At 37.3% G+C, this 25,495-nt stretch overlaps 2 protein-coding genes across 3 annotated transcripts in view; both read left to right on the top strand.

Annotated features, from left to right (window-relative positions):
• shoc2 (SHOC2 leucine rich repeat scaffold protein) overlaps window positions 1-13,214 on the top strand; it is a 41,438-nt gene extending 28,224 nt beyond the window's left edge. The window contains exons 3-9 of one of the 2 annotated variants that reach the window (XM_005161796.6): window positions 617-754; window positions 2,660-2,790; window positions 2,883-3,071; window positions 5,559-5,681; window positions 6,054-6,191; window positions 11,464-11,581; window positions 11,654-13,214. In XM_005161796.6, coding sequence (XP_005161853.1) covers window positions 617-754; window positions 2,660-2,790; window positions 2,883-3,071; window positions 5,559-5,681; window positions 6,054-6,191; window positions 11,464-11,581; window positions 11,654-11,862 — 1,046 coding nt within the window. In that variant the 3' untranslated portion in view covers window positions 11,863-13,214. 2 annotated transcript variants of the gene reach the window in all.
• An 8,486-nt stretch (window positions 13,215-21,700) lies between these two features.
• adra2a (adrenoceptor alpha 2A) lies at window positions 21,701-24,721 on the top strand. The gene is given in 2 exon segments (NM_207637.3): window positions 21,701-21,854; window positions 22,231-24,721. A coding segment is annotated over 1 exon segment (1,167 nt). The 5' UTR covers window positions 21,701-21,854; window positions 22,231-22,342; the 3' UTR covers window positions 23,510-24,721.
• Window positions 24,722-25,495: the final 774 nt, after the last annotated feature.

Below are 25,495 nucleotides of genomic sequence, written 5' to 3'. Positions count from 1 at the left end.
TTGACTAATCTGTATCTTATCTGCTTCCTGTTTTCTATTAAATGAGTTGGGCTGGAAACACGAATGACTGAAAGAAAAAAATACTGCCTCTTTTGATAGGTTAACAGATCTGATAATGGCCTTTGGTCTGTTTATATGTATTAGAAGTGGGAGAAAAAAAAGATTTTCTATTTCATGATGAATCAAATCTAATGCACTTTTGAGTGAGTCTATAAAAGCTTGATTGGCTGGTTTAGATGTGGCAAATTAGCTTTTAATTGGCACAACATTAAAGAAAAGCCTGGGACACTCAAAACAAGGAGCGAAGCAAAAGCACTAAAGCAAAAGCTTTCCGACTTTTGGAAGTTTAGATACTTGCTCAAGGGTTTTGTGTACTTGTATGTATGCATAGAATTAGCAGCCAGCAAAACGACAGTCTGAAATGTTTGCATAAGTGCCTTCACAGCACACAGCTGTGGTTGAAAGTGAAACTTTCTGACGCATCACTTTCAATCATAATGCATCAGAGAACAGATTTTTTTTCCCTCCCACTTCGTCATTGCATAAAATCTCTTACAGTGAACTTTTCTACTTTGAGTTGTTCATTTTGCAGCGACTCTGTTGTCTTGTGTTATAGGTGAGCTCTGTAACTTGATCACGCTGGATGTAGCCCACAACCAGTTGGAGCACCTTCCTAAAGAGATTGGAAATTGCACTCAGATTACCAACCTTGACCTGCAGCACAATGATCTTCTCGATCTGCCTGAGACTATAGGTGAGGATGAGCTCAAAAAGACATCTTTAGGACTTTTGCCAGTTTTTTTATTTTAGAATCCCCTGTTTAAGTATAATCTAACAGGTGGAGAAATTATGCTTTGATGCCCATGTAAATATAAACTTTACACATTTAAATCAAAAGCTTAATTCACCCAAAAAATTAAAATGGTTATTAATTACTCACCCTCATGTAGAATATTTTTATAATCATAGAAAATTGGTGTTTATAAAAAGTGATAAACTTAATCTTTTTGCCATGAAATAGCCATAGAAGCTGAAATGGCAATAAAATTAAAATTCTCTCTCTCTCACCCTCATGTTGTTCAAAACTCCTGAGACTTTGTTCATCCTCAATGGAAGTTTTTTGACTCTGTTAAATTCTCAAAACAAACTATATTCCTTCAGTGGTTTAATCGGAATATTATTAAGCGTAATGTGATTTTGGATTCTTCAAAATAAAAGTTACAATTCAACTACATGCTAGAGCTAGGATAAAGACCCAATCCTAATTCTTCTATTTAGCCCTTTCCCTTACCCCTTCATGTGAACGTGCAAAACGAGTGTCCCAATTCTCTTTATAGCATGAAGGTGTAGGGCTAAAGGGAAGGGCTAGATAGCCCTAGAAACTGAGATTTTTCAGGACCTTACTCAAATCCAAAGAGTACAAATATTTCCCAGAATACTCCATCTACAACAGCAGCATGGCTGCACAAGGAAGATAAATTAGTTTTTTTTTTTCATTATTACCAAGTTTTATAACAAACAAGCACAACTTAATACATAAATAACAGCATTTGTGTTTTACCATCATGCTTTTAGAAAAAAAAAAATAAGATTAACATTCTGACACTTGAATACCCTGTCAGAAAAGTGTCATGGCTGGGAATGACCTTTTTACAGTGTCTGGTATTATTTTAATGTAGTTTTCTTATAGATGAACTTGGCCATGGTCTAAATGCACAGTATAGTTACGATCTCATTGCCACATTATATCGTTATGATAACATAATGTCGTTGCCTTCAGTGATTTCCTTAAGGTAAATACCAAAACATAATGCAACTGGAATAACTACAGCAGTTGCCATGGTCAATCTTGTATGAAGTACGAGCTCATGATGACATGTGCAGGTTTTGTAGTGCAGTCCCATTTCTTACAGCTGTTTTATACTTCTGCTTTGAGTGATCGGCGTGACCCATTGCACATGCCTTGCGTGTTGCCGTGCATTTAAACTTCTGCTGTTTGTGTTGCTCTGCAATAACACTTCTGAAACGGTAGCTGGCATTAGGTTTTTATGTTTCTCTGTTTCGAGTTTCTTCGCTGGTGTTTTGTTTTTTCTGAACGCTACCTTAATGTACAAGTAGCTAAAACTCGCTCATTTTGAGGCAGGAACCGGCGGACATGCGACAACTTTAATCATAAGGTAAACGCAAAACAAAACTTTCCATCTGGAGCAGGACTCGATACTTGTAAACAATCTTGTCAGTGTTACCAAGCCCACCAATCACAGAGCTTGCGCTATGCGTTGTTGTGACGTGTAGTTACATTTTTTGAGAGGTGCGTGATGGCCACAGCGAGGACTAATCGACCACATGAAGGCTGCACCGGAACATACGTGTGTGCCTGATGCAGAAGTATAAATCAGCATTAGGGGGTAACATTTCAAGCCCTTCACGCAAATTTTACAAATTGTAAAACTACTCTGTCAGGACGGCTTGAGGGTAAGTAAATTATGGGGTGAACTATTCCTATAATGCTGATGCTAATCGACTCCATTATATAGAGAAGTATGAGAAGAAAAAGAAAAAAAGGCATACATCATTAGGACAGCACCATTCTGAATAGATGATTCAATTTTGGGTGAACTATCAAAGTAGGATTTCTCACCTTCATTTACTGTTTCAGGTAACTTGGCAAGTATAAACCGTCTAGGTTTGAGGTACAACCGCCTATCAGCGATCCCTCGATCTTTAGCAAAGTGCAGAGAGCTGGAAGAGCTCAACCTTGAAAACAACAACATCTCGGTTTTACCAGAGGTAAGGGTTGCTTTTCCTCAGTCCAGCTGATAATTATTATCATGCTTGTATATATGTGTGTATTACATTGGTCCTTGTCTGTTCCTAATCAGGGGCTTCTCTCCAGTCTGGTGAACCTGACAAGTCTGACGCTGGCGCGAAACTGTTTCCAGTCTTACCCAGTGGGCGGCCCGTCCCAGTTTTCCACCATCTATTCTCTCAACATGGAGCACAACCGTATCAACAAGATCCCTTTTGGCATTTTCTCTCGAGCAAAAGTGCTTAGCAAGCTCAATATGAAGGTGAGAGCACAAAAATTGTGGAGAGTGTAAAGTAAGGACACCAGCCTAAAGACTTAAGACTAGTGGCCTGTACCAGGATGCTGGCTGAACAAACTCTTGAATTAGGGGATTCATTTCTTGTTGACAAAACTAAACCTGTGCAATCACACTGTGTTGGTGTTATAATGCCGATCATCAACTTTCTCTTTTAACTTGGACTTTGACTCCAAGTTCATTGAGTGCATGCATATGAATATGGGACATTAATAGCAAGCAACCATTCACTTGCCTTGGAACAGAAAGATACTGTGACTGACTTCTCGCGAAATTAAAAGGTTTAAAAGTACAAAAAAATGTAAAAATGCGTATGCAGCAAGGTAAAAAAAACAGTCCATGAAGGAGGAAAGCTTTGTGCAAGTGAAGTTAGTAAGCATAGTGTATAATATGTACTGTGTAGGTATACAGAGACTCTTATCTACCCTCAAAAGGATTTTTGCTTTAACTGCTTATTTAAAATGAGCTGAAACAACACATTTCTTGTTTTTTTTTGGAACGGCATTATTGTTCGATGAACTCAAATTTGTTCAACCAATTAAGTTAGCTTAATCGCTTTGTGTTGGGACAACATAAAGAAATTGTGTGTAACCCAACATTTTTACAGTGTAAGCTTTATCTCCTGATTTAAAAAAAATAAATAAAGCTTTAAATTCCAGCTGTGTATCTGTACATTTATATACACATTTATCGACCACTTTATTCGATACACTTGTCCAACTGCTTGTTTAGACATGTAGACAAGGTCAACACGATCTGCTGCAGTTTAAACTGAGCAACAGAATGGGGAAGAAAGGTGATTTAAGTGACTTTGATAGTGGCATGGTTGATTGTGCCAGATAGGCTGGGTATTTCAAAAACTGCTGATCTACTGGGGTTTTAATGCACAACCATCTCTAGGGTTTACAGAGAATGGTCACAAAAAAAAGAAAGTATCCAGTAACAATACAGTTAGCCCACGGTTCAATACATACCTCGTATTTTTTGACACTGTTTTTGGTTTGGTTCGGTTCTCATGGCTTGACACGTGTGTTTTTTTTTTTATTCTATTGGCAATAGGAACAGTAAGAGGTTGGTGTTTTACTCAAAAGCCAAGAAAAGTACACTAGTTCCTAGTGTATTGTATTAGAAAAAATCAACACTGAAATCTCACAGCTGCTGGTAGCCCATGTACAAACTGGGGAACACATAAAACATATTTGTACTTAAATAAACAAAAATAAACCATCTTAATTATCTCAGTGCTGAAAAAAACGCGAGACTGTAGTCTGTAACGCGGATCGAGTGCTTTTTATAAAATGACAAAAGTCCGCATCTCCAACCACCGAAAACGGCTGCTAATATTTAACAATAAACACCCGCACTGCCTTTGATATTTTTATGTGTCTCTCAGAAACAGTTGGGTAGATTCAGCGAGGGATTGTTGCTATTTGGAGGACTTTATTACCTTCTCTGCTATCCTGCCTTCAGACAGTGATATTGCTGGGTATTTTTCTTTTATTGCCTTTATACTTGCCGGCAAAACCGAAATGTCCTCACACCGCAGATTAGAAAGATGCTGGTGCTTTCTCGTACTGTTGCCTCCCTTCGCCAGCGCTTCCTTGTACTGTTGCCTCAGCCTCACTTCACCGCCACTCGCAATGTTTAAGTATGGAATGACGGTCAAGCGCCCCCTAACTTTAGAGCATAGTGATTGGATATTTACTCGCGGGGAGGAGTTTCCTTATCTCAGCTCATGGATTTAGAGGCACACACAGTCAATTTGGGGAGATATAAAACACACATAAATTATTTAAACGCAAAACCAAGAAAACCGCAATTCACAAGCGTGTATTGAACTGTGGAAGTCGTACCATACATTTCAATATTATATTGAGAACCGTGGCATCCCTAGTATCCAGTAAGCGGCAGTTCTGTGGGTGCAAATGCCGTTGATGCCAGTTCCACTTCCATGGTGCCACTTCTGTCAGCTAAGAACAGGAAATTGAGGCTACAATTTGCACTTTGCAATTTGTAAAATCATATTTATTCAGTTTTTAAATTAATTCCAGTAATATTATTGACTAATATGAAAATATATGATTTATTTACAATATGGTTTGTAAAGTAATATTTTCTGTCTTTTAGTAGGTATATTATATGAGAGATTTGCTTTGTTTACCAACTAAAGTAGATCTAAATATTAAATACAAATTAAAAAGGTATTACTTTTTATTTTATGTATTAAGGTTTTAGTTGCGATACTCCCAAAATCATTCTGCATAAACCTGCAGATTTTTTTTACCAAAATTCTGTGCAGAAATAGCAAAAAATGTCTGCAGATTCTGTCTGGCCCTACTTTGGACTTATAAACATCTATGTTAGGTAATGCTGTAAATATTGTAACACTAAATCTTACAAAAAGTTAAAAGAATAATGTTTTAAACATGCTCTCTTTTTTTATCATATTTACAGGACAACCAGCTAACATCTCTGCCACTGGATTTTGGGACGTGGACCAGTATGGTGGAGTTGAATCTGGCAACAAACCAGCTTACCAAGATTCCAGAGGACATCTGCGGCCTTGTGTCTTTAGAGGTGATGTTTCATGAAAGCAAATCTATTTTTGGGTCTTCTTTTGCTCATGTTTTTTTTTTTTTTTCAATTCCATTCATGTTTAATTATTAAGCTCTTTTACAATGTAGATTGTGTCAAAGCAGCTTAACATTTGATTTGATGTATTTATTTCGAACAGAAAAATCATACACCACTTTTTTAAACAAAACACATTTTAATCAGAAATAGAAGTTATAGTAAATTGAAACTGTCAGTATAGTTTTCAGAGTTTAAGTTCAGTTCAGTGTGGTTTAAGTTTTACGGCTGAAAGCCCAAACACTGAAGAGAAAATCCATTAATGCGCAGCTCTACAACTCCCAAAGCACAAGTTGTGTTTTTTTGTTTTTTTTTTAGATGCTTACATTGTCCAACAACCTGTTGAAAAAGTTGCCTTATGGGATTGGCAACTTAAGGAAACTACGAGAGCTTGATCTGGAGGAGAACAAACTGGAGTCTCTCCCTAATGAGATTGCCTACCTTAAGGATCTGCAGGTAGGACAGTGGTCTTTTAGGTAGAGACAGTTGTTACCGGTGGAGTCTTTGCATTACTGTGTGGAGCCCCTCAGCATTTGAAAAAGTGCATTCTTTAAAAAAACCTGGCGTTTTGTCATAAGTCTTTTGCATACTTTCTCAGATGATTCTCCAAATACACCTTGCATATTCTCACAAAAAATATCCAAATATATCAGGTATTTAATAAATCAATATAATATATCAGACACTCTAGATTTCCACGATTTTTTTGTAATTTTGTTTTTTGGAATTAAAAATGACTGCTTTTTGTGGTGGTAATTCCCAGAAATTTGCAGACAATTTTGTGATTTATAAAAAAAATATCTGGTAAAATGACAGTGACACAAATCATAAAAATAAAGCTTCTTTATTTTGGTCTCTTGTCAAGACAAGATATATAATAGATCTAATATGGTATGGATTAAGCCAAAGGAAGGTTGTATAAATTTTTTTTCTCAATTTTACTTTCTCTTTCAATGATTTCACTCCCCGGATCAGCTGACATCATGTACCTCACTTGAGCTGACATGCGTTAGGGCTTCCCCTACTGGAATACACCTAAAACACGGATTGTCGTCAAACTCGTCAATGGCAGGGAAGCATAATCTGTTGTCGATGATAGGGAAAAAATTAAACGAAATCATTTATTGTTTTTACGCACATCATAAGCTACCTGCCATACATGTAAAGCAAAAAAATGTCCTTCAATTCGGTCACGTCCGAATTTTTGAACCAATCTCCATCATTGTAAGTTGCTTGCTTTTACTGTCTGTTCCTCTACTTCGTTTGTAAGATGTTTGCTCCCACTTTCTTTTGCAGTCTGAAGCATGTCAAACGATTCGTGCCATGTTATTTACTTGATTTGTACCACAGAACGTCTAGCATTGGCTTCACATGTAAATCACTCAGACTTTATATGCGTTTGCTTACTGCACAGGCTGAAAAACAATTTCCACCCACTTCCATGTAATGTTAGGATTGTGAGGGCGCAGGTGAGAGAGACACTTAAATCACGTGAGCTGCGTATGCAACCTCTTTAAGTCATGTAAAACAATTAATTGCAAATAAAATAATACACCACATTTTATTTACATCACAAATGTTCTGCATGACTCACTGGAGTGTGCTGATGCTTCAGAAAGAGTGCAAAGTTTTGTGCAAACTTCCTCTTGGTAACCATTTTTTTTTTAGCAAAGGAAGATAAGCTTTTTGTGTGTGAATGCAAATTGTCTCGGTGAAAAACAAATGTACAAAAGATTCGAAGGTTGGAAAAAGATTTAAGTAACATTTAAGGACACAATTCTTAAAGTTAACCCAAGCATCTTGTGAGAGAATTTAGTTGTAAATGTTGGTTTTTTTTTATGACAAAACACAAGTGAAAGCAAAGTTAATCTGGGCTAGCATATGTTATTGGAAAGAACAGAATGTTTCTTGCAAGCACTCCAAGATATTGTGAGAGAACACTATTTTCAAGCGAACCCAACGATTTTGCAAGCGAACACAGACATTTTAAGAAACCAAAGGCAGAGTTCATCAGGGCCCTTCTGAAGTTTGTTGGGAGCATTTTGAGATTGGGACATTTCGTGGAAGGCAAGAGTTTTATGAAATCAAACAGAGTTCATCAGCCTGTCAAGTTTGGGAGAAAAGAAAGCAAAGATATTTGAAGAGGATGCAGAAGTTCTTAAGACTTTTTATGGAGAACACAAATTCTATGCTCAAACATAATTTCTTAATTTCAAACACATCTCTCAAGAGAACCCAAAACATTCAACAGTTTTATGGGCGAAGAAATTTTTTTTAAATGTTCATAAGTTCATACCATCTAAGATTAGTGGTGTACAGTAACGAATTACAAATACTCAAACTACTGTAATTGAGTAGTTTTTCTCAGGAATTGTAATTTACTAAGCAGTTTTACAAATGTGTACTTTTACTTACCCTTGAGTACATTTTTAGTGCAGGATCTGTACTTTTACTCCACTACTTTCCTTCAACCTGCTGTCACTACTATATTTTTTCTTGTCTATGGGGATTAGAAAAATCAGTCCTGTGATTTCTGTGCAATCAAATCGCACAGTCAAGGTAAATCGCTTCATAATTAACTACCTTAAGACATGGGTGATTTAAAATTGCAGCAAACTGTTTGGAAGCATTGTGTCCAAAAGAAGATGTTTAAAATCTTTACACGCATTGACCCAGAGACTGTTTAGATCAGGGGTCACCAAAGTTGTTCCTGGAGGGCCGGTGTCCTGCAGATTTTAGCTCCAACCCTAATCAAACACACCTGAACAAGCTAATCAAGGTCTTACTAGGTATACTTGAAACACCCAGGCAGGTGTGTTGGGGCAAGTTGGAGCTAAACCTTGGAGGGACACCGGCCCTCCAGGACCGAGATTGGTGACCCCTGGTTAAGATCATACCCGTCAACCCTCCTGTTTTTCTCAGGATTCTCCAAACCTCAAAGAGCCGCCTCTTGCTCTTAAATGTGAGTCTGTTTTGTGCTTTCACTTTGTTTAGGCACGAAAACATTTTTAAATAAACCTAAAAATGGCGCGATTCCTCTTCCTTTTCATTACAAGTGTCGTCTCTCGTTCATATGCAATCCTTAAAACAGTCATATAAAGGTGCATGACTGTCAGCTGACGCGCTCCATATTGATATATTTGTTTGTTTCATAAACGGATTCTGTACTCATGATTTGAAGCGGAGCAAAAGTCTGGGGATTGGGTGCGTGTTTAAACAGACATATACACATAATTAATAACATTAATATCTAAAGATGTTGATCTTGGTGAATTTTTAATTTTTTTTGTCCAAACACAAGTAATTTCTTCCTAAATGAGCATAAACAGTTAGGAAAGCAGTCGAATGCTTTCATTTCAACGTTAGCCGTATGCATTTTTAAAGTGACACCTGTTAATTAATGTAATGTAATCAACAAAAAAAATCTAAATAAATCATTCATTCGTTGCTCTTTAATCAGAATGTGTATTTTATACAGTGAGGAAACGGATAATGAGATTTGATTCTATTTCATTATAATAGCTATTAATTTTAATAAGCTGAAGTGTTTGCTAATTTGTTGCTGATGTTCACTATTTATTTTTTGTTTTGTAAATAATAATAATAATAGAACATATTACTGACAATTTAACTGTTTATTTACAATGAAACAGCTCCAAATAAGCATATTTAGTAATTTAAGGCTTTTTATAGGGGGTCGGGGGAATCCCTTATTATGGTGGGCATATCCCTTATTTTCACATACCAATGTTGACAGGTATGGTTTAGATGCATGTCACTGATGACAAGATTACGGATGTTTACTGTATTATGGACTGAAATGGCCTTAAACACCCAGCAGGCACATGACGTCATATTGATGTTGTTTCCCAATGTCGATGGGGGCATTTTGTTTGGAGATGAAAATCGGGTTGTCGTCAGAACCCAACGTCAGGCCAACGGCAATGTCCAACATCCAACCTAAAATCATAGCCTAATGATGTTACAGCTTGACCTTGTTTGTTATATCAGACGTTGGAGATTTGTTGCTATACCTGATGAATAAATGTCAGTATTTGACATCAATATGATGTTGGTTTAAGGTGTTGGCTCAGCGTTGGATTTTAGTCACTTACTAACACAGCCTAAAATCAACTAAATAACACCATCATTTGACGTCGTTATTGAACATAAAAAAAAAATTGTCCTTAGTCGCTGGTTAGACATTGATTTTGGTCACCTGACATCTGAAATCTAACCTTATATTAAAGTCTTATGATGTTGTGTGCCTACCAGGCAATAACTAAATGCACTAGAGAATGTTACATTTACACATATCTACAAATTACATATAAATGCATTAGCTTTTCACAGCATAATACTCACTACTCTTGAGTACTTTTGAAAGGTCTACTTTTTACTAGTACTTTGTAATATTTCCAACAGATACTTTAATCTACTTGCACTACATTTTAGGCAAGTAATAGTACTTTTACTTAAGTATGATTTTTCAGCACTTTTTTTACCTCTATCTAAGATTGAGTAGAGGAAAGAAAAGCCAACAGTTTGTAGGTAGGAAAACACTAACACTTTGTCAAAATAACCACAAAAGTTTTATGAGAACATGCTAGAAGACCCTCTAATCGTTGAATGCAACATAAAAATCAACAAAAAGTAGATTTTTTTTTGCAATTCTGCTACATTCTTAATTTAAACGCAAATTAATAGCAAAAAAATTTAAATAATCTCATAAATAATCTCATTAAACATCAAACTCCCAAGAATTTTTTCAGTTTGCCATTAATTGTTTTACATGATTTACAGACGTTGCATACGCAGTGCACTTGATGTATTTGAGTGTCTCTCGCCTTTCGAAAAATATCGTCTCGCCTACGCCCTCAATTTCCTAATATAACATGGAAGTTGGAGGAAGAAGCAGGTGCAAGAAGCAGACGTGGATGAAGCACTAGAAATTTTCATGTGAAGTCAACGCAAAAATGCGATTAGACATTTTGTGGCGCAAATCGAGTGAATAGCATAGCGTGAATTGGCTGTTTTCTATGTTTGACACGCTTCAGACTGCTAAAAAAGTGGGAGCAAACATCTAGTTAACGGAGTAGTGGAACAGACAAAAGCAAGCAGCTTACAATCATGGAGATTGGTTTAAGGATAACGGCTGCTGGACTTGACTGAATTGAAGGACATTATTTGCTTTACATGACGAGAGAAAACGCTTCCCTGCTATTGATGAGTTTGACGACAATCTGTGTTTTAGGTGTATTACAGTAGAGGAAGCCCTAACTCGTGTCATCTCAAGTGAAGTACATGTCAGATGATTCAGAGAGTGGAATCTGAAAAAGAGAATGCAAAATCGTCGATAAAAATAAGAGTTATACAACCTTCCTTTGGCTTAATCTCTACCGTTTAAGATCGTGTCTTGACAAAAGACCAAGATAATGAAGCTTTATTTTTATGATTTATGTCATTGTGCCTAACATAGTAGGCTACCTAATATGGTAAATAAGATATCTTAAATAAATATCCCTTTTTTAATCGCTAAATTGTCTGCAAATTGTCATTTTTAGCAAAAAATATTTGTTTTTAATACAGAATGATTTCTATTGCTTGCCATGCCTTTCCCATTGCATTCTGGGATTGACCTGTCCACAAAGAACGCCTACCGTGCTGTTTTCCTCTGTTTATAGCATCTATTGTGCGTACTAAAAAACAAATTCCTCATTTTTCACAGAAACTCGTATTGACCAATAATCAGCTGACAACTTTGCCGAGAGGAATCGGTCACCTGACCAACCTGACGTACCTGGGCTTGGGAGAGAACCTGCTGCAGCACCTTCCCGAGGAGATCGGTACGGTCCTCATAAACACACTGCACCACACACAAGCTACAGCCAGCTCACTTTTCTCTCTTCACCTCACAGGCACATTGGAGAATCTGGAGGACCTGTACCTGAATGACAACCCCAACCTGCACAGTCTGCCATTCGAGCTGGCGCTGTGCAGCAAACTGTCCATCATGAGCATAGAGAACTGCCCGCTCAGCCACCTGCCGCCACAGATCGTCGCCGGAGGCCCTTCCTTCATCATCCAGTTCCTCAAGATGCAGGGCCCCTACCGCGCCATGGTCTGAGACGCTCGCACACTGTACAGAGGAAACCGATTTCGGCGTTAGCTTCACGTCATTATATCTAGAACAACAAAACAAAACTGCGTGACTGGGAGGAATCGTAGCCAGTTATAGGTCCCAGTAGAAAACAACGTCTAGACGTCTGTTGCCAAAATTAATGTACATTAGTGATTCCGAAGAGGCGCTCGCAAAATTTGTCAATCATTTTTGCCAATTTATTGAAAGTCGTTAGGGGTTTCGATGCCAGGAAACAGTTGTATGCAAAAACAACATTTTTACACGTTCATTTTTGCTGCTGCTGCTGCCGCCATACTGTATGTGAGTTGTTTTTTTATTTCATTTAGTCAGAGATTCTCTCGTATTTTTATCATCCCACAACCAAAAGATTTTTATTGTACAGAGGACCTGTTTGGAAGCAGCGAACAAAATTTTAGTGTTTTTATTAATTTGATTCATTTTCATTGTTGTCGTCGTTTTAGAATTGTGCCTATCCAGTGCAGTTGGGTGGTTTGTGACTGAACATAATTATCCAAGAGGATTTTAATACAAAAGGATACATTTACGAAAGTATAATTTATAAAGTAATTCCTTTTTCAGTTATGAATTATTATAATTTTTTAAAAAATATTCATTCCTGTTCGCTTTTGGGACGTGTTGTCACGCTTGATGTTTTAACATTTTATTTCTGCGATATAGTGAAGCAACAGAAGAATCAAACTTTTTTTTTTTTTTTTATGAACGCAATCACGTCAAGCTTAAGGGAGGAGGTGGTGGGGGTTGTGAGTGTTTACTTGTTTGCCATATCCACAGTGTTGCGCTCTGCTTGTGTCCTATCGGTGAGAATTTGCATCTACGTATCAGGTGCTTGATCAGTGCTAGCGGTTTAAGGCCCACGTTTACTGTGAGGAATGCCAAACGCCCATTCAACATCAGTTTAGTTTTATTATTCCACATTTGAAGGATCTCCTTGTTAGTTTCAAACTTAAGCCCCATGATTTACACTCATAGGATATCAACCAATGGTTACAGGATTACTTGCACCATTTTTATTTCCACACACCGCCCCTCTTATGCTGCTGCTTTTAATGCACTTTGTATTGATATTTGGCATCCTCTCATGTAAAAGGGTCGCAATTTTTTTTTTTCATGTTACCGATTTAACGTATGGATGGGGCATTTATTATTATTATTTCTGAAGTATTTTATCTTTATTTTAATTCTCTATCATGTATATTTTATAACGATGACTGAAACTAATTTGCCTTCGCAAATTCGAACGTTAACATTCTACTATTATTTCTTGATTTTTATTTTTTCTTCCAAGGCTTTGATGCTATTAAATGTTTTGATTTAAACTACTGTCTCACTAGTTTTGTTTCTGTATATTTAAAAAAAATTCATATCAGTTTCAAATGGTGCAGATCAAGTATTGCGATTTAATAAGACTTTTTGTGTTTTGATCACCCAAACTTGCAATTTTTTAGTTTGGAGCGCTGCACGACAAGCAGAAACAGTATATGTAGTAGCCACTAAAGAGTTGATCCCAATGTCGGCACGATTTGGTCATCCCAAGTAGACTTTTTCTGATCCCACACCCTCTCTCCAAAACGCTGCTTTCTGTCCAGCAAAAAAAAAATTTATTTTAAACTTGTTCCCTTCAGAAACACGTCAGTACATTTTAGTAATTATTATTTTAAGTGAAGTTTTGCAAACTAATTTCGAGAAGATCATATGATATGATTGACCGCAGCTGATCCCTATCACTAATCGTTAGCCAGCCAATTGGATTATTTCGAATTTAACATAAATATCCAGGTTAATTTTATTACCTATCTTCGTTTTGGAAGAGCAAGAAGGTCACTGATTTAAGTCCTAGCTGAGCCAGTCGGCACTTCTGTGCGGAGTTTACATGTTTTTTCCGTGTTTGTGTGGGTTTTCCCCGGGTACTCCGATTTCCTCCCACAGTCTAAAATCAAACGACACAAGTAAATTAAATAATAGTAACAATCACAATCACTTAATGTGTACGCAATGATGTGGTTGGCGGTTTGTTCCTAAAGAGACCTCTAATTAGTCAAGGTTTAGGCTAAACGAATCGCAGGAGCTCTCGAGAATTACCTGATCTCCTACCCCTCTTAATGCTCATTGACCAGGCAGGAGCCTTGGGCATGTCTATCTCCGAGCTCACGGTTTTTCTCCCGGGACAGCATGCCAAACCTGCTAACAACGTCAAGCATTATCTTAAGTGTAAACTCGTTAAGTACAATTAAGTACATTCTTTTAAGCTTTACATACTTTAGGTTCATCAGGACAATACGTTTCACTTATTTTCTCTATTGTTTTAAGTAGGGCTGCACGATTTTGTAAAAATTATATTGTGATATGTTATTTTTTGATGAGTAATGTTTCACGAGATGGTTTGAATAGCTCTATTTGATGGTTTTCTGGGGAGTCTTAACAGTATTCAGGTACACAAATTGAATGATCACAATGCAAAAAAATGCTTCGCTTTACTTTGCTTTGTCTTGTTTTTATTCCAAATATCCTTAAAAGTCTTAGACCACGTAAAAATATTATTTAGTTTTCACTGTAAGAAGAAATTCAAGAGTTTACACTTAGCCCTAGCTTTCAGCTTGTAAGATTCTCGTGTCCTGGGCTCCCTCCCATTAGCAGGGCAAGAGGGGAGTTTGAGCTCAGGTAGATCTCGATGTACTCCCCCGACTTATTTCTGGCTGAAGGCAGATATAAGATGGCTAAGGAGATATACGGCTTGCTAAGAGCTTGACTATAATGGCAATTTGGTATGTTCAATTTAGTTAGGTTGCGTGTTTTTTGGACTTGGATGAGAACCAGTGGAAAAACAACATGAGTACGGGGAGAATGAGCAAACTCCTCACAGACATGCCAACTGGTTTAGTAGGGACTTTAACCAGAGACATTTTTTTATTGTGAGACAACAATGCTAATCACTGACCTGCCTTGTAGGTACTGAGATAAGAAACTGGTTATTTATATTTGTTGAATCAGCGTTATCTAATGAGGGACCAGCTGTGAACAATCATAAGCATGTGATCCTCTCGAAATGAGTTTATAAATAAACTTCACTAAGTGAAAATTAAGAGTTTTTTGCCAGCGTGGCAAGTTAAATAATTTAGTTTTCGCTTTGAAATGTAGCTATTTGGGTTTGAAAAATAGCAAAAAATTTAAGTAAGAAATGTTTTTTTGCATAAATCATAAACATTTTGTAAAAAAATACAGTGAATAAATTCAATTCAGTAGCTCCTGGTGAACTAAAACTATTCAGACTGGGCATAGCATGTCTTTGCTATGTGACAATTTGCGGATGCGCACATTGCGATACCGATGCTAAAATTATATAGATCATATCAATGTGGTCATGTTATTGGCCCATGAACATGTCCAGCTTGTTATCAAACTATTTCATAACTAACAAAAGGCAATTCAATCATAACTTATTGTTAAAACAGCTATCATAACATTATTTATCAATATGTGTTTTTATTTTCGGATTCTCGGAAGCTATGGAAATTCTAAATGTAAAACAAGAAATATGTTGGGACCATTGTTTTAGTTTACATCCCTCAAAATGGTCTATATTGTGCAGCCCTAGTTTTAAAGATGTAAAGCACAATTTACTCATTCGTTTTTAGTACATTGTTAGCTTGATTTACTAATTCGTAAAATTAGATTTCCTTGTATTCTATACATTGTATGCAAAAAAATTTTTAACGCATTCCTTCATTTTTAGCACTTTCTCATTTGTTTCAAGTACATTTTGGGCATGATTTACTAACTTGTCATTTCAATTTACTGAAGATTTCTGTAAACAGTACAGCCAATTTATTTTATTCTACCACCACATGTCTTAGGACTGTTGGCGAAACCGAAGCACCCGGAGAAAACCCAATGCAAACATGGGGAAAACATGCAAACTCTACTACCAGTAACCTTGCTGTGAGGCGACAGTGCTAACCACTGAGCCTCCATGCCGCACTATTTTTAAGTCAAATTATAATATGTGGCTGCAATATAAATACATATTTTGCTTGTTATGTGCAGGCCCCATTTTTTTTTATTTTACATATATCAAGTGACTGTAAATTTCCAATTTCACTTTAGTCTCATCAAGCCAAATGTATTTAGTTTTGTGTCTAGTCCACGCTATTTTATTTTATTTTTCATCTTCGTTCCCTCACTCTATCCTTTTATTGGTAAAGACGTTTTGTAAATTGGCAGCAGTGTAAAGGCTTCGGAGAGGCCCTTCGCATTCATGGGGCCATGAAAAAAAGACACAAATCGCTGCTTTTTTTATCAACCAGCAGAACCTGTTGCTGCTTTATGGACCTCCTAGAAATGTAATGCTGTACAAGAACCGGCTCAGATGAGATGTTACGGACTGTTTTTTTGTTTTGGGCCGGTTCGACCAGCACAGACGTTCTGCTTCAGATGAAATCCCTGTTCGGCCCATACAGTGCATATCTTGCACCAGATGCAGACTCTGAATATAAACAAACAAACTAAAAGAAGACAAAAATACAAACATTGTAAAAAGGGCTTTCTCTGTTCATGCTTAAATATACACCAGAGGCATTGCATTCCTGGTTTTGTATAAAAGCTTAGAACTGTACATTTGAGTTTTCTTTTGTGTGCGTGCGTGCGTGCGAGTGTGTGTGAGAGAATAGTTAGATGTTAACAAAATGGAATTATTATGTGACAATAAATGCCTTTGAGTACTTCAAGTGAGACGTGCATTAGGGACATCGTCCCATTTAAGGTGTTTTCTGTTTTTTTTAATGAATTATTTGCAGCATTTATGTGCCATTTGTATGCAGAGCGAGGCTGGTCTTACCGTGCTCAGCATATATAAGTACACCCCTAGCATATCTCTTTCTTAAATTCATTCAATAACATATTTGTGCAGATGCACTAGATTAGTCAGTCGGGTCGTCGCAATACCATTAATTCATCTTATGATACTACAGTAGTTGAAGTATCATGATACCTAGTATTGCAATACAGTAATACATTACTCAAATTATAAAGAAAATTGTCTGAAGTACTATATTTTACATGGTATAATAGATCTTAAGTTTAATTCTTAATTCCCTTATTAAAAAACGTATTATTTGCACGTCAATACCTAAAATGTATTCATTTTTTTTGTATTTTGTAGATAACTGATCAACAAAAAATACATCCGCATAAATATACAAGTTATCCCAAATGAAATTGTTACAAAAGGAGCATTTTTCCAACAAAATTAGGCTATATCAAGTGATCAAAAATTGTTTTTTGTTGCTATTTAGGGTTTTTCCATCTATTTTCATTTTTTTTCAGTCCTATCAGGTAACAACAGTTATTCAAAATTTCACTTTGTGAGTTGCTCTTTTTTTTAAGAGATTGTCACAGTTGTTTTAGCTACTAAATCATATTAAGCTGAACAGAAATGAACCGATTCAAGTGTGCGTTTGAATTGTCAGAGAACATCAGAAAATGTGCAACCTTAAAGGGCTCTACACACTATTCAAATAAAATGGTCTTAAGGCCCGTGTGCACTGGGATGCTTTTTGCTTGTGTTTTCCGTCGATGTTTAACGCCTTGTGACTAAATAAAGATAGCCAATGTGATGGTGCAACCAACGTGCAAAATGCCAGGCCTAAAAGTGTAATTTTTTTTTTTTTTTAAGAAACGCCTCATGCTCACGTCGCATCAAAACCTTCTCCACCAATCAGATAGACACTTTTGTTCATGTGCATGGAGCTGCTGAAGTTACAGTTAACAGCACTTAAAGGTGCTAAATAAAGCACTGTCAATGCGAGCGCACATTGAAGAAGATGCCCAGGGGCGAAATGAACGTTCAGCTGCTTATTGCACTGGTGAACAATAATCATAATCGCTGGAGCTGCTCCTTGAACCATTCATGCTTGTTCGAATCGCCAGTAACTTTAACAAGCGTGTCAACTTTCTGTCTTCTTCTGTGTTACAAGTGGGTGTCAGAAGCTTAAAATTGTGTAGCGCCATGGAGTGATTTTGCATACTCTTCTGCTCAACACCAGTGAAAATCGCTTATGTTTGAATCCGGAAAAACGCTGACAATAAACGCAAATGAAAAGCATCTTGGTGTGTACAAGTCTTAATGTTGCACAATTGTGTGAGCATTTTAGTGACTTTTCCACATGCAACATTGTCTATTGCAAATAGACTGTTAAGGACGACACTACTGTTTACAAGCTACAGTTTTTTTGGAGCCATGGTATCGCGATACTACCATAGTACCGGGAAATTTTGTTGACATGAAAAAAAGAAGTGCCGTGCGCTTTTTTTATGTCGCTTGGCTACAACTGAATCAGCTGGGTATTGTGCGCGAGTGTTGCTGTTGATATTAATATAATAGTAAAATTTTGTAATATTGTGATATTCAAGATTTGTGAAGTCGTACAGCTCCGAAAAACTCAAAACAGCAATCGCAAGTCTCTCCTCCATCTTCAAAAGTCTTCGTTGTTTTCTTGACATCACAAACACTGCATTTTATTGGAGAATGAAAAAGACTCAACTGACGTAACACGCTTTTCCTGCTCAGATTTTTTTTTTCAACTGCGAGCGCACGGTGCAAGGGCAAAAACAAGTGGGGGCGCATAAGCAATGCACAAAACGCTCACTGCCGTCAGTAAATCAATTTAAAAAAGGATCCTCAACACAAAAAGCGCGTTCGGTGTTATCGTCCCTTTAGTCAGCCAAACTAGAGCTTATATAACAAAACAAATTAAGATAACAGTCCAAAAACTAGTACACCCAAATGTATATGTTGTAGAAAAATATTAAAAAGGGGGAAAAATTAAGAGAAGCAAAAAAGAAAAATTTAGTTGAAATTTTGCTGGTTGTCATTTATTTTAGCAATATTTTGCTTGAATTTAATTGAAATATTTCTATTTCTATATATGTTTGCCTACTTAAATATTATTGTAATAAACATCTGTTTAATAAATCTGTTTTGTTTAAATGCACCAAAATAATTGCCTGTATTCACTGAGAAATGGATCAAAATATTCATTTTCAAAATGTAAAATGGGGTGTACTCTATTATGCTGAGCACTGTAGGTAAACGGATGATTGGTTTTGGATGATGATGCATCACAAATCAGGAATGTAGTCAAAAAAAGACAATAAAAAGGTTTTAATTGTACTTTTTTGATGGGCCGCAGTTATAATCAAGCCGAGGTGGCAGTTTTCATTTTGATCTTGTATTGTTCTTGTGAATCTTTCCGATTGGAGCTTAAGGGTATGGTTTATTTTTTATATTGTCTGTGCATTTAGGTCATAGAAATTGTATAAATGAAGTTCATTTTCCATGTTTTTTTTTTTTTCTTAAACATAGAAATGTTCTACATTTACTGCTATTTTTGTTTCTCTTGCCTTGCTGTGTATAGGAAACAAGCATGTTGATTTTCTTTTGTTTGACTTATTTTTTATGATTCATAAATGTATGGTTTGGTGGACAGGGATGTAAAAACAAAAGTACAGACATGTTGCTCTTTCATATCTTCATGTTTTCTTTCTTTTCTTTTACACTTCATAGGATATCAAGTGTTGTGCAGACATGTCTAACGTATTTTTCTCTTGAAACAAAAAACAAAAAAAAAAAAAACAAGCCTTAAAGGTGACTCTTGATTTCTCTTTCTTTCTGAATCAGCCCGAACAAGAAACGGGACCCTTTTCCATCAGATCAAATCTTTGCTTTGATAAGCATTCTTCAAATAAATGTTCATTTGACTGCCTTACGAATGTCAAATGTGCTCCTCTCTCAATCTCATTCATTTCAAACGACTCACCCACTCACTCACTCACTCACAATCTTTTAGCTTATCCCTTATTTATTAGGGTTGCCACAGCGGAATGAACTGCCAATTACTCTGACATATGTTTTATGTAGCATTTGCCCTTCCATCTGCAACAAATGATTCAAATCTAGATTAATGATCCAGTCAAGACATTTAAATAAACAATTCAGATTAATTAATTGGGTAATTCAGAGTATAAACTGTCAAAGCTCACTTGGTGTTTTTCTGTCTCTATCATAGTTTAAATCTATCTTCCCATTTATCTATCCATCCATCTGTATATCTATCTGTCTCTCCATCCATCCATCCATCCGTATATCTATCTATCTATCGATCTATCTATATATCTATCTATCTATCTATCTATCTATCTATCTATCTATCTATCTATCTATCTATCTATATATCCATCTCTGTCTATCTATCTATATGTGTCCGTCCATCCATCCATCCGTATATCTTTCTATCTGTCTGTCCGTCTGTCTGTCTATCTATATATCCGTATATATCTATCTGTGTCTGTCCGTCTGTCCATTCATCCATCCATCCATCCATCCATCCATCCGTATATCTATCTGTAAATCTATCTGTCCGTCCATCCATCCATCCATCCATCAGTCTGTCTATCTATCTATCCGTCTATCTATCTGTCTGTCTGTCTGTCTGTCTGTCCGTCCGTCCGTCCATTCTTTTGACCTTATATTCATCTTTATTTCAATCTGTCTGTCTTCCATATTTAGGTTGCTTTTTTAGCACTTCTGCTCGTTATTTGCTGCACCAGTACATGACCAGCTTAAACCAGCAGCCTCAACCTACCTCACCAGCGAATGCTTTTTTTCCTGCTTGGTGTTCGCACTGCTACCTGTTTATATATGTCTATTTACATGCATCTTTATATATTTATCTATGTGCCATGAAAATCTCATAAACATACCATTATTATCTAACCGCATAAATGATTTGTAGACAGATCTCTTTTTCTGTGTAAACATTTTAATTGTTTAACTGGTAGTGTAGTTAAATCGTCTGAAATTGTACTGAATGTATGTGAAGTACTATTGATGTGGTCAAAAATATACTCAGCTGTAATATAGACAAGTAATGAACACTTTAATGAACCTCAGATATAAACTAATTTGTAGCATTTGTGTTCACAACAGTTTTTCCCACATTTACTTGCAGATAATTATATTGGTTGAGTGTATTTCCGGTAGGTGTCGCTGTTTCATCGCTGCTCGGTCTCGTGCGCGTCTCCCTGAAAGAGTCAGCGCGCGCTTTTTTTTTTTTTTTTTTGCATTGTTTACCTATTTACTCATTCGTCTCTTAGCCTGCTACTTGGAAAAAAAAACACTTTGGAGTGATGTTTTCGGATATTAGTAGAGTTCCCACGGTCACAGAAAGCTTGGAACTGTGAGGGAATTGTAAAATGTTTGGTTTCTAGCTTTTGGAAACGTCATGGAAATCACTGAGTGAAATTTGTCTGCTCAAAATGTCTCATCAGGTAAGTATTCGTGTACTGTTTAGGGTAAAATTCTCCTGAGTGTCTCAACTGCCTATATTTATTCAATAATCATAAACTACCATTATAAACAATTCATTCATTTGTGTAACTATAGATAAAAACGAAACGCTTAGAAACGCTTATGTTGTCTTCTCCAAGTAAAATATAGAACAAATACACGTTTTTATTGGTTTAAACCACTCAGAAATATACAAAAAGTTATTTATTTATTAATTTTTTGGCGTTTTCACAGAGCCTCTCAAGGCTGCTGCTTAGCAACGTCAATCGGAGGCTGGAGTTAAGAGAAAGTAGGCGTGGCTCAGAATAGTCATTATTATAATCTCCTGTGCGCGTCTCCCACAACACACACACACTCCAGCGCGCTCACGGCAAGCTAATGTGATCACGCCTCTATTAGCTGTGCGCGCTCACGGCAGATCCTGCGCGCGCACAGCCGAGTCGAGCGCTGATGATGATGATGCGCGGTCTTCACACGCTCCATCGACGAGATGCGAGAGATTAACCATGCAGTTTTTCTCATGCTGAGCGACTTTAAACAGAGAAGTTGCACTCCGAGGGACGTTTCTTAGATGCCTTAATAAGTTTGTGGAAAGCTTCAGGCTTATTTCATTAAGGTAAGGTACATCCCTGTCTTACTTTTTTTTTGGTTGTGTAATTTTGTGGTGTTTTATATAAGAGTGAGAAACAAATGTATAGTTTTACCATAATTATTTAAATGTTTGAAATTAGTGTAATTGTTTTGTTTAATTACAATCAATTGGATGTAAAATAAAAGTTTGCATCTGTATGTTGTGTGTACTGTGTATGTTATGTATAAACTTGATAAAAACATGTTTATATATAATGCAAAATATATGTTAATACATTTGTTTAATATATATTTAATTTTTTACTTGTTTATTATTGTTGTAGCCTATATATACACAATAAACATACAGTACACATTTCATCTATTTTCATCTAATAATACATTTTCCAATTTCTTTTTAGATGTCAGAATGATTAGAATCGTCTCTGTTTGTCAGTAATATGGAAAAAGTGAAGTGTCATCAACCAAAAACATAATTTCACTCGTGTGGAGAAGAGACTGTAACTGTCAGCTATGATTTGTGGGGCCAATGCAACCAATGGGACCAATGCAACAAAGGAGTACACCCTGCTGGTGGCCCTACCACTGAGCGTTGCAGTGGGGCTCCTCATCCTCCTCATCATCTTCGGCAATGTCCTGGTGATCATCGCCGTGTTCACGAGCCGAGCACTCCGGGCTCCCCAGAACCTCTTTCTGGTCTCGCTGGCCTCAGCTGACATACTGGTGGCCACTCTGGTGATGCCGTTCTCATTGGCGAATGAGCTGATGGGTATGTGGACGTTTGGGGGAGTTTGGTGTGAAATCTACCTGGCCTTGGACGTTCTTTTCTGCACAGCTTCAATTACTCACCTGTGCGCCATCAGTCTGGACAGGTACTGGTCAATTACGCAAGCCATCGAGTACAACCTAAAGCGAACACCGCAACGTATTAAGCGTATCATTTTTATCGTTTGGATCATCGCCGCCGTGATCTCCTGCCCCCCTCTTATAACAATGAAGAAATCTGAGGGGGATATCTGTGACATCAATAAGGAAAAATGGTACATAGTCTCATCTTGCATTGGCTCGTTTTTCCTGCCTTGCATCATCATGGTCCTCGTCTACATCCGGATCTATCAAATCGCCAAGAAGAGAACTAGAGCACCTCCTGGGGACCACAGGAAAAACGAAGTGGGGAAGAAGGAAAACGACCCGCATGAGAAGCTCAATGGAATTCAGAATGCAGAACCGGAGGATAAGGATGAAATAAATGGTGTGGACATGGAGGAATCCTCCTCCTCAGACCACAAGGTCTCCAATCCTTGCTCCCTTAAGAAGAAAAGCTCAAAAGGAAAGACCAAGTTGAGCCAAATCAAACCAGGCGATGGAGACAAAACCGAGGCCTGCCAGACTACCAAAGCAAGCAGATGGAAGGGCCGTCAAAACCGAGAGAAGCGGTTCACATTTGTTCTGGCGGTGGTCATAGGCGTGTTCGTCATTTGTTGGTTCCCGTTCTTCTTCACCTACACATTCACAGCGTTTTGTGACTGCTGTGTGCCTGAAACACTTTTTAAGTTCTTCTTCTGGTTCGGCTACTGCAACAGCTCCCTCAATCCCATTATATACACTATCTTCAATAACGACTTCCGAAGATCCTTTAAAAAGATCCTCTGCCGGAGAGATAAGAGGAGAGTGGTGTGAACGGGCTGCTGTGTTGTCCGTTTCTCTATCAAATGTAATATATCACCTGCAGTTTACGGGAAGCACTTGTTTACAGTAAGCCAACATGTTGTGTGTCATTATACAACAAGTCCAAGCGGGGCTAAAAATAAAAAAAGACTTTCACATTCTTTGTACAAATGCAACGATGCATGATTATGCAATTACAGCACAATATGTGGCAGATCTGTCCATTTCAGAAGTGTGTTGTGGCGTTTTGATATACAGTGTGTGGTGTAGTTTTACTGTGGTGTGGTTTTATCATCTGTCAGCGTGGAAATCTACGAAGACAATGCATCTCAAACCACGCTGGATGTCATTCAAAATGTGAAAAACTAAAGACAAAAGAAACTTTTGAAGAAGAAACAGTGCCAAATGAGTAAGAACTGATTGTTGGTTTGGCCTTCAAACTTAATATCGTGCTGCAAAACTGTCCAACTGCGCCTCAACGTGCATGTCGATGTCTTCTCACGGGGCCTGTTTATTCCCCTGACATGTTGTATAATTAATTGTGAAGGTGTTGATATTGTTCGTTGGACAAATTGTCTTTTCTATCCCTGCCAGTAATGGTTCATTTAAAATCTTGCTGTGGACCATTAAGTGAAACGATGTTGAGCTCGTCTGACTGGAACCCGACAGGCCGGTGTCACAACAAATTTCTCCGGCTTCAATTGTAGATTATGCTTGTCATCCTAGATATAATGGATGGATCTTTAGTACCACAACATCACAGTGATGGTTACAGCCTGCAACTAATAAACCATGTGTCAAACGGGCCGCTGGTTTAGCTGCCGAAATGGCAGAAACGCACAACAAAACTGAGTTGAATATTCAGCATGATATCAAATGACTGATGACACAGGTCAAGGTGAGGTCGGGCTCTTTTGTCTTCCCTCGGGAGGCCTGTGAAACCCAGTTGGAGTGAGATGGAATGAGTGTCTGGTCCAATTTTTGTGTGACCAAGTTAAATGATTCAAAACAAAGGTCTTGAATGACATCTACAAACTACCCGTCACTGTGCATTATTGCCATATCTGAAAACCTAATCATGATGTATGACTCACTTCGATATATTGGCTTTTTTTTCTGGTTGTGCTGGTTGTGCTCTCAACATGTTTAACCACTGAGGTCTGAAAAACTAAATGTATTTTCAACAAAGAGAGAAATCACTCTGAAAATAAAAAGTGAGGAGGCTTTCTTTGGTCTGTTATTATTCTAGAAAGAAACGGCAGATTTGGAGAACGTGGCGTAAAGGCTTCACTTCTGGAATAATAAAATCTATCCTAGACTGTGTCAAATCAGAGGTGTCCAAACCTGGGCCACTGTCCTGTGAAATTAAGCACTAACCCTGACCAAGCTGATCCACTAGAAACTTTCCTGGAGCAGGATAGAGATGGGATGTTCTTTTGTAAAACTCAAGAACGATGAGTCCTCTCAGGGAGTGATTCGTTCATTCACGTATGCGCACATTTGTGCAAGTGGAGTAGAAACTTAGTTTCTTTTTCAAGACTTATATTGCGTTATATTGCGTTTGAGTCATTCGTTCATCTCGTGAAAGGCAGAAGCCAATCTTATGTAGTTAGAGCCGGAAATTTTTTTTTTATCTGTTCTTCTCCCAAGTCCTCGGTTTAAATCGTTTGTTTATCACAGGAAAGACAGAAGCCAATCATATGCTTTTAGAGGTGGAAAAATATTTGATTCGTTCAATTCTCGAGTCCTCAGGCTTGAGTCATTCGTTCATCGCGTGAAAGACAGAAGCCAATCATACGCATTTAGAGGTGGAAAAATATTTGATTCGTTCAATTCTCGAGTCCTCAGGCTTGAGTCATTCGTTCATCGCGTGAAAGACAGAAGCCAATCATACGCATTTACAGGTGGAAAAATATTTGATTCGTTCAATTCTCGAATCCTCGGGCTTGAGTCATCTCTCTTTCACGTGATTAACGAACAACTCAAAAATCTAAACAG

This window comes from Danio rerio, chromosome 22 (assembly GCF_049306965.1).
Source record: "Danio rerio strain Tuebingen ecotype United States chromosome 22, GRCz12tu, whole genome shotgun sequence".
Taxonomy (NCBI): domain Eukaryota; kingdom Metazoa; phylum Chordata; class Actinopteri; order Cypriniformes; family Danionidae; genus Danio; species Danio rerio.
Note: the sequence above shows the minus strand (reverse complement) of the source record. Positions and strands in the feature narration are given on the sequence as shown.